At 38.8% G+C, this 10412-nt stretch overlaps 1 protein-coding gene across 3 annotated transcripts in view; it reads left to right on the top strand.

The window, feature by feature from the left end:
• Positions 1-10412, top strand: part of PTPRO (protein tyrosine phosphatase, receptor type O) — a 258327-nt gene that overhangs the window by 228092 nt on the left and 19823 nt on the right. For 2 of the 3 annotated variants that reach the window (XM_019544500.1, XM_019544501.1), the window contains 5 exons: positions 435-516; positions 1649-1739; positions 2183-2259; positions 6440-6574; positions 8858-8980. In XM_019544500.1, the coding sequence (XP_019400045.1) occupies positions 435-516; positions 1649-1739; positions 2183-2259; positions 6440-6574; positions 8858-8980 (508 nt within the window). The remainder of the gene's footprint in view (positions 1-434; positions 517-1648; positions 1740-2182; positions 2260-6439; positions 6575-8857; positions 8981-10412) is intronic. The other variant, XM_019544502.1, reaches the window with a different exon arrangement.

Here is a 10412-nt window from a genome sequence, read left to right as displayed (position 1 = left end):
CCGGACTCCCTACCAGCTGGAACTGCTTTGACCTGACTCAGTGTGCTGTGGTCCCAAGTGCATGTGTATACTCGGTGCCTGGGAGCAATGAATTCTTGTGTGGTAAACTCCAGAGTTTATTGCCTCTCATTAATATGTTTGTGTAGATACACCCAGTGAGAATTTTGCCTCACTAAGGAGTGCAGGATTTACTTTACCATCATGGATTAATTAACCCTAACAGCTACAACTCTTTGTATCGTCTATGCAGCTACCAGCGTGGGTCAAATTTGTGCTTTTTGGGTACATGAGCATAAGATTTGTGTAAATTCTGTCCAGCTAGAATTATTCCATAGAGTGGAATATTAAAAAGTTGTATTAAGTGAACTGTCAGTGCTCCAAAACAAAGCAAGCCTGTCTAGAAAAGCAATCTCTCTTCTGTGTTTCTTGACAAGCCCTGTCCAGTTGGATGACTTCGATGGCTACATCAAGGACATGGCTAAAGATTCCGATTATAAATTTTCTCTGCAATTTGAGGTAAATATATGGAGAGTTCTTTCTTTCCTGAATGTTGTGCCTAAATTAGATATCTGTAAATATTAGGAATTTGTTAATACTGTATTTTACTTTGTAAGTTTTGCAAAACTACAGGAATTTAGTGGTGTACTTGCGGTATGCAGGCTCATGTCTTTTTTCTAATATAGTGCTGCTTAGCAGTCTAAGCCGAACCAGGTTTATTTTTAACTTGAATATGAAGTGACAGCAACATTTCCTGGAACAGAGACACCATGAATTCATTGGTCTTGTAGAAATACTTTGTTTCCCCAATGTCCAAAAGTCAAATGTCAAGTGAGAATGAAAGGGAAGTACCAATGCTGGTTGAAATTCTGGCTCCATTTAGTTTATGACAAAACTCTCTTTCACAGCGTCAGCAATACATGCGCTGTTCTCCTAGACAAAATGTTTTGCTTCCTCTTGCTTATGTTCATACATTGCAGAATATGTTAGATAGAATTATTTAAGGAAATTAATACAAATATATACACATATAGTATATTTTTTCCCTAAAAGTCATATATATATATATATACAGGTTTCAAAAGCAACTGATATTTGTAAATACTTGAAGAATCTATCCTTTACTAAAGACTGACCTGGAAATCAAATGAATAACCTGTCCCAGAAAAGGTTATGTGGTTCCTGGCTTGAGACTGTATTTCGTAATTCAGGGAGTTATCTTTTCACTCATTCTTTATGTATATAGAAGATGTTTGGATCAAGGACCAGGTCCTTAATTCTATGTGAGCCTCTGTGAGGAGTGACAGTAACAGCAGTTGCCATCTGACAGCTATTCAGTGGAATGAGTTTGGTAGATTAGTCCCAAATCACTACTTCAAGTAGAAGTAATTGTCAAAAATATTGATGGTCTCAGCAGGGCTCCTGCAAACTGAATAGGCCTGGAGTCTAAACCTACTCCTACTCCTAGAGTAGGTGTGCGATACATTGATCTGAGCTTACAAGGGAACTTGCCATATCTATAATGTGGGTAAATTTGAGGTCTCTGGAATGTGTCACAAGCATTAACTTCAAAACCAATTATTTTGCAAGTGTCTAAAATAGATTTCAAATGTTAAATTAACTGTAGCATTTTTCCTGCTGTCACATACAGGAACTGAAACTGATTGGCCTTGACATACCCCATTTTGCTGCTGACCTTCCCATGAATCGATGTAAAAATCGTTATACAAATATCTTGCCATGTGAGTACAGTGTTTGCAGATGTCTGCTAATGTCTCTAAAGAGGTGGGGAAAAGAAAAAAATGTGGACTCGTGGCATCTGAGTAGATTTTACAGCACATAAAAACCTGCTCTAAAAAGCGCTCAGAAAGATACAGGGCAAGCCATGCTTTTTCCTAGTTTTAAAAGAAGGTAGCTTTCTGCTTTATATTAGCCATGATGGAAAATGAAAACTAATAGATCATTTCTACTGATGCCTTTCTTTTTTATTTTTTCTATAGTTTTAGTGAGATAAAAGAGGCAGGGCAGTTGAAGAGAGCTCTATGTTGCAATGTGCTATCCATGTGGAATGGACATTGTTCATAGTATTGAACACTAGCTGTTTACATTTTTTCTTTGTTATACTGCAGAGTGCTCCATGGCTTGTGATGAGTCAATGTCTCTACATTTTTTTTCTTTTTTGCAGATGACTTTAGCCGTGTCAGATTAGTTTCAATGAATGAAGAAGAAGGTTTGGACTATATTAATGCCAACTATATTCCTGTAAGTTACAAGACTCAAATCAACTTGAAGATTAAAGACCTGCATAGGAAAATATTATACAGAAAGTGGTGAAAAAAGCAAAATCTCTTGACAGTTTTGTGACTATTCAGAAAGCATAATTCCAGCTTGACTCATTTTTTGTCTTTTGTGAAAGGTTATGGGGCTGATGAAAAGTGCTAATTTCATGAAGTAAATTTTGCCGGAGTAACACGCATCCCAGTATAGCTGGGAGGAAATTGTTTGGAGCCCAAGGGGAAAGGTTAAATTCTAAACTGCTGTTCTCACTGTCGAGGATCTTTCCCAATACTTTAATCTATCAGAAATAAAGTCAGTGAGCCCCACTGTCAAAGTCTAGGCAAGATGCACATAGCATAGATGGTTGCAAAGATGGCTTCCATTTGCTCTGACCCAAGTGCTGTTCTGTACATGGCTTATTCCCTCCGCTGTGTGGACCAGCAGTTTAACAACTCATTGGAATACTTCATAAGACTTTTAGGGAAAAAATGAAGAACACTGTGTTCAGCAGAAACTATATGCCAGGATGTCAGGAGAAATGCCAATCTTGTGAAAAAGTGCTGTGGTTTCTTGAATAACTGTAAATAGGTCGCGTTTCTGTGTTTATAGTTCTCAGCTGAAACAGCTTTAGCAGCTCATTGCCACACAGCTTCATGCAAGGCACTTGTTTCAGTTTTAAAAGGGAAAAGCATTATTTGTTGCTGAAACAACACTACCACTTTGTGCTGACAATATATTGACTTTAGTTACTTTCAAGATGTGGTAACAGCACAGACATAAATGATAAAGCTGTGGGCTCTATATGAAATAAAGAAAGGAAAATATGCTTCTGATACTTTAGGTCCAAAAACTAGTGTGACAATTTTATAATAGCCAAGTAGGCATTACAGTCTTCTCTTCTGCAACTGCATTCTTACGCCTTAGATCAAGGAAATCAAAGATCCAGCCCATGGAGCCCCATCATCTGGTCCCCAGTACTGTTTAAGCCCCCAGTGTGGGTTTAAGCTGACCCACATGCTGCTGGAACAGCCCTGAATACAGGGTCTGGGATGTGCACCACCTAGCACCCACTCTGGAATCTGCCCTATATGTGGCACCCACTCTAGGACTCACAGCACAAATGGTGCCTGCCCCAGCTAGTTGGTAACCCATTCCTCATGCAAGAACCTTGTTCCCATCCAGTCCAGGCTGCAAATGGCACATATCCTGGACCAGCTGGGAGGGCACTGTGCAGTATGGTTCCTGGACTGGCAAGAATGGGTGTCATATGCAGCACAGGTCCCCAGGTAGCTGGAGCAGGTGTGTGGCACAGTCCTGTATTGGGTTGGGAGGAAGGTGCCCAGGGCAGGGGGTCAGACCCAATGACCTACTGAGGTCCCTTCCAACCCTAACATCTATGAATTTATGAGGAAACAGCATTTGCACTAGATCCGACATGCGGGGAAAAGGATGGGGAGTAGGGAGGTCCATGGGCCTGATCCAGCCTGTGGACCATGCTAGCACCCCTCATTCAGCCTCCAGGGTTTGACACTAGATTTATTTAATTTTGTGGGCAATTATATTACAAATACAAATATTTTTCCCAGTTTATCTTACAGACATAATATGTTAGTTTTGGGTTATCTTGATGATTGCTTTCCTACTGCTTAACTCCTAGAAGTTTCATCTAGAATCTTAGGATTAAAGATTTTTTTTTTTTGGTGGACATAAAAATGTACCACAACAACTCTATATACTCCATACAAAACAAAATTATATGTAAGTTATAGTCTGGCATAGCCATAGCCCAACTTATATAGGAACATACTGTGTCTTGAATGTATCTTTCATATTTTTTCAGTCTCTAATGACATGAAGTAACCTTCCAAACTCAGCTCTCCTAACAAAGATCAGGAAATGTTGTTAACTACCAGAAGCTAAAATAGTATCTCGTTACATCTTGTATTATTTACAGTGTGTCTTTTCTACAATAAGTGTGCCAAAAATTTTTACAAACTGGCAGAGGGACAGCAACAGGTATAATTTATTTCAAATGCATTTCAGGCTTAGTAAATTACAACTGCTTGAAGACCTTTTAAGCTTATGGCTGTTTTAGGCATAAGATTAAAGGATTTTTTTTTTACTGAGTTAAACCACAATGTAGCAAATATATATTTACATTCTCTCTCATCACAGCTCAACAGACCAACCCCTTCCATTTAATACCATAATTAAAATAATCATAGATGCTGCTTAATTTAAATGGTGGAATAAGCAAAGTATAAGGATAGTTATTTTACTTGGGCACCTAACAGAAACGTAAATTATTAAACCCCTGAATTTATTTTCATTGTTTAATTTTTACACTTCTTTCACTTTGGACTGAATTTACTAGGTCAGTTTTTACCTTTTGTCAGTCAGTGAACAACTTCGATTTTCAGGTTTTCCTATGGTATTTGGTCTCAACCGCCTTAGAAATGTTTTGGTCCACAAAAATGCACTGAATTACCATATTTACACAAATATAAAATAATCTTGAATATAAGACAGACCCCCAATAATTAGATTCTATACATGGAAAAATTATAAATTTGCTATAGGTGTCCAGGTATAGACTCTAATTATTGGAAAAATGCCTTGAATTTGTGACCTTTCCACTACTACAGCAGGGGAAATAAACCTGGGGAGTCAGATAACCCCCTTGCCCTCTGTCTCCCCCTCAGCTTCTTCCCCCTGCCCCCTTTCCTCCTTTCTCTCAGACTCTGATCTCCCTGATCACATGGAAGTGAGGAACACATTTAAAAAGACTGATCTTGAAATAATCATACCTGAAGTATGTTGCATATAAATAAATTATTATGGGCACCCATAGACTTAATTCATCCAGAATTGACACATTTTGCCTTTTTTTAAATGGTTGCAAGTTTTAGCACAGGTACTCCATAAACACACTTTAGGCAGAACTCTTGTACTGACATAAATATAGTACTTAAATATAGTATAATCTATGCCTGATATTAGCCTAAAGCTAAGATGGTCATGATTTACCATTGAGTTCATTAGGCTGGGCCCCAGCAAGGTCAACAGAGTTTCAAGGCATGGTGACCCCACAGCTCAGCACTACTCAGTATGTGTGTGTACTCCAGAAACCCACTAAAAGGATCCATGTGCTAGTTAGTCCTCCACTCAGAACTGAAATAGGAAGTTCTTGGCATGAGTCCTAGGATCCTCCAAATATTTATATACAGGTGAGGTGCAGGGCAACCTGGTCTGGCTGCACCTCATGCGTGGTGGGACCTCACTAATCAAATGAAACAAGAGGGCAACAGAGGATTCTGGGTAAATTGTTTGGGGCCCCATTTGGTGATGTTTGCTAGGCTTTTAAGCCTGCTGAAGAAACAGGGATATTGGAAATGGGAAAATAAGGTGCAGCTTGGCTTTAGGAGTGAAGATGAAGTAAAAATGTATTCAATATAGTGGCTCACCATGACTTTAAAAAGAGTCAGCTCTGAGGAAGACTATGCACAATGGATACTAATGTGTATCTTGTTCAGGTGGACTGTAGTAAATTGTTGTGGTAGGTTCCCATCATCATATTGAATGTAGCATTTCTGGCACCATGGGAGGAGTGCTAGGGTTGGCTTTGGTTCTCCCAGCACTGACTTGGTATCATAGTACTTCTGGTGTGGGGACACACACACACACACCCCCCCCCCCCTATTCCCATCAGTATGTTTGCCCCATATTGACCATGTGTTTTATAGTCATGCTTAGCACTGGCTGCACTTAATCACTTTCATAGGTGTTATCTATTACTAAGCACATACTGCTTTTGGCAGCAATTTAATGATCGTCAGTGTATTTAGACAAGAGGTTTCCAGGTATGTGATTGTAAGAGGAGGAGTTTTTTTCCTCATGCTAACTGGGGGAAGGAAAAACCTTGTCTTGTATTTGAGTTAAGTATAGTACATTTTAAAAATCATTAAATAGTTCTTAACATGAAGAAACTGCTTGAAGTATAAACTGATTTTTTAAACATTCAAAACATAGCTTTAAAAGATGTGTGTACACATATTACCTACACATACATATATACAGGCACACACAGAGAAATAATATACTCAGGAAAATATATGTTCTGAAGGACTTGTGAAATGAAGTATATTACCTTGTATCTATTTTTTAGGGCTACAACTCACCACAGGAATATATTGCAACCCAGGGGCCATTGCCAGAAACAAGGAATGATTTTTGGAAGATGGTCCTCCAGCAAAAATCACAAATTATTGTTATGCTCACTCAATGTAATGAAAAAAGAAGGGTAGGTAACTTAATCCTATGTGCATTTTGAAATGAAATACTTAACATCTGTGGGTTTTTGTATTGTTTTCAACACCAACTATGATAGCACAAGATCTGCAAAGTCATTATCCTCCAAAACTCCCAGCAAAATCAATGGGAGACCCTAAATTAAACTCATAGTTTGTTGGGTTTTTTTCTGGATTGAGACCATATTTGTTTCTTGTACTTGGTGCAATTATCTGTCTATTCTATCTGGTTAATACTAGAATATAAATAGATTATTTTAATGATTAAACATCTTCAAAAAAAATAGCAAATTTTCATGGTGATGGGTAAGAAGTATAGATATAATTCTGCATCCACATATGAGTTTTCTGAAGTTCTTGTGTAGTGGAACTGTCAGTTGACCTTGGTCCTATCACTAATACAGTTAGCAGATGTATAGTTGACTACAGTGGTAAATACATATCCTTTAAAATTATTAAGGGTCAATGAGAATAGTTAAAAAGTCTAACTATAAACTAAATTGTTCAGGGAACTATTCATGTTTTGAATCAAGGCTGGTAGCAAACGTAAAATTGTTACTATCAAATGGCTTTTTTCTAGACTTTCTGTAATAAATTGGTAATCCCAAATTAGTATCTACTTTACGTATAGTCATCCACATGACCAAAGCACAAGTATATGTTACGGGTATTTTAATAACTGGGTCATCAACAATGTTTAGCTGTGTAATAGTGACAAGCTAGGTTTGCTTTTTGTTTGTAATTTTCCCCCCCCTAATACTAATTGTTAAGTATAACAATGCAGGTAATATAGCGTGTCCATTCACGTGATCCTGGATATGTTAATAGATAATAGCTTGGTGTTCTCAATATGCTGCTGACACCCAAATGTATGTTGTTCTTCCCCAACTGATCTGACAATGCAGTTTAGTCCCTAGTTAAAACAAGGGCAGAGGTGAGAGCTAAAGCTCATCCACAGATGGGACATTGTTACTGGCCATTCTGATTTCCTTGGGGTTTGACTCTTGCAGTGCACTGGGGTAGAACAGAGTAGCTTGCTTAGTTAGTGGGGCACCATACGGGGTGCTCCAGGTTGTGCACTGGCTGTCCATTGGTCTCTAGAGACTTTTGTGCAGATGCTTGCTCTGGGCAGGATTATCTCTAATCTGTGTTACCTGTCTTGAGTCTCACTAAGGTGTAGCAACGTTAAGCTACACCTTAGTGTAAACACTCTATCCACCCCTTGCCCCCCATTGTCCTGTGCCCCTTCCGCTGGCCTGAATATATGAGTGCTCCAAACTCGAGCTAGCACTAACATCGATCAATGTTTGTGCAGCGCTCAGTGTAAGATGTAACAAGGCCCTGAGTGATTGTTTCTCCCCCTTTGCCATACTGCCATAACTGCAGTCAGCTCCCCTTTATGCAACAACCAGCTAGCTCCCTGTCATTACAGAAGAGAACAGGAAGCTGGCAGGAGTTTCCTCTGAGAGAATCTGGACCTGCTGTCCCCTCCACACGCATCTGAAATGGCCCAAATTGGTGCCCTTACTGGGCACACAGCAAAAGTTGTAAGACCAGGCCTGGAGAAGGTGAAGGTGTATTCCTTAGACAATTGACACATGAACAGCTTATCCTGTGACCCTTGCTAATACCTGCCTCCATGCAGGTCTTGAGCATTCCCCATATTTTCATATGCACAGCACACCTATCCATGCACAGCACACTCATCCATGCACAGCTGCTGCCTGCAATATTGCTCTGTGTTTTATGCCTTGAGTTTCATGTCTTGTGTGTCCTGAGGCCTGACCTCATGAAATGGGCATATGGAGATTCCACGGAATGTATTTTAACACCTACTGAGGTTTCGTTGTATTTGCACGTACTGTATGATTATGGTCTCTGGAACCTTGACGGGTGGTTTTATTATTTTAAGCTTAAGTAAGTACTATCATTTTTCTTTACATTATTGGCAAGCATATTTTTGTTTCTTTACATGTTTAATCTTATTTATTAGATTTTGGCATCTTCTTCTTTTGAGCTATTGAAACTCCTTCCTTCAGGGAGTCAACTACCTACAGAGAATCTAAGAGCTTCCATTCTTTTCCCATAATGACACCACTTTTCAGAAGCACACATATGCTCCATTTCTGCTGAGTGTTTATGTGCATCTGAGCTTGAGACCTGTCACAGCAAATTTTTTTCACTTGCTTAAGTGCTGTGTAAAATTCAGTTGTGTTACTTTTCAAACCTGAGGCTGAATACATTTTAATTGAACTGCTTTTTCTTTTTCCTTCCAGGTGAAATGTGATCATTACTGGCCTTTTACAGAAGAGCCTATTGCCTATGGGGACATCACTGTGGAGATGCTCTCAGAGGAGGAACACACAGACTGGGTTTATAGGAATTTCAGAATAAGCTATGTAGGTGAAACTGAACAATGTATTGCTGTGTAATTGGGGGGGGGGGGAGGGCATCCTGTAAAAATGTTATCCCTAGCACCAATACTCCAAAATTTGGGGGGCATTTTAGGTCTGTAATTTTGGAGAAGCCAGTAAAAGAGAGAGAGACGAAATACAAAATATATGTATTGGTTTTGATTCTACATTCCCTTGAATTACAAAAGGTGTTCAAACTTCAAAGGTCAGAGGATTGGACTCTTGTTCTTCTAGGCATTCTTCACAAGAACAGAAAATAAAAAGCTGTGGCTCTAATTCAGTTTCTAGTAAACAAATGTCCATATCACAAAATCTAACACTGTGATTTTCACACCTGCCAGCTTGTAGTGCAAAAGAGCAATGATGGTGCCCTGACTAGACGGGGGGATTTCAGCAGGTTCCTTAGCTAGCGTAGAGCTGACAAAACAGCACATGGTAGAAGTGAATCCTATGGTAGAGTAAGTATTGACTGGGACTTGTAGTCACTGCTGTAATACAAATAATTATGATGATGCTTCATTTGGAGATCATATTTAAACAGTATTTCTTGTTTGCCCGATATATCAAAGGGTGGTCTTTTTATCATTCATAAACAGTTCAGGACCTGGAAATATAGAGGTTGAACATTATTGTTTGTAAAGCAGACAACTGAAACAGTCTCAGCATTTTCTTAATGGCATGTCCTAGCAATGATGAAATAGAGTTTAACCCATTCCCTATTGCTGCTGTAATAGAACATTTTGCTGCATTATCCGGAAAGGCAAAAAAAATGGGAGTTTACCATACATGTCAGTCTTGACTTCCTGTGCTTCACTCTCAAAGTATCACAGTGGACCACATCTAAGGATAAGAGGGACAAGCTCAAGAATGTAAAAAAAAAACCTGAATAAACCCCCCAACCATTCAGATGTCGTCTTGGCATTTTTCTCTGTTTTTGCATACTTTTTGTTTGGGGGTCAGCAAATCCATTTGTAAGATATTTTCAGCCTGGTCAAGACTGGACTGTACTTCAACTTTCACAAGAACATGAAGTTTCCAAATCAAAGGGGTTCAGATATCTGAGCTTTCAAGTGTTCTCTTCTGTCTCCCAATATTTTGAATTGCACATGTAATTGGAGAAGCCGTGACTCGAACTAGTGCATTAAAAAGGATGCTTGCTCTAATATAGTTTTGAACTTCATTCTATGGAAACATACAGCATTAACTATATGCCCTTTAGCTGTTAAGAAGCTGTCCTTAGCTTTGTTAAGGTATTTCCCTGGCCTATTGCTCCTTTCACTTAGAGTTAGTAGAAATTTTTGAATGGCAAAGCTTTTTCATTAGAAGTCCTTTTTCTCAAATAGTGATTTTTCCATTCTGTCCCCTCCCCCTCAGAAAATTCATTTTTATTATTTTTTATTTTCATTGAAACCTGAAC

Source organism: Crocodylus porosus, unplaced genomic scaffold (assembly GCF_001723895.1).
Source record: "Crocodylus porosus isolate Cpor-Errol unplaced genomic scaffold, CroPor_comp1, whole genome shotgun sequence".
Taxonomy (NCBI): Eukaryota; Metazoa; Chordata; order Crocodylia; family Crocodylidae; genus Crocodylus; species Crocodylus porosus.
Note: the sequence above shows the minus strand (reverse complement) of the source record. Positions and strands in the feature narration are given on the sequence as shown.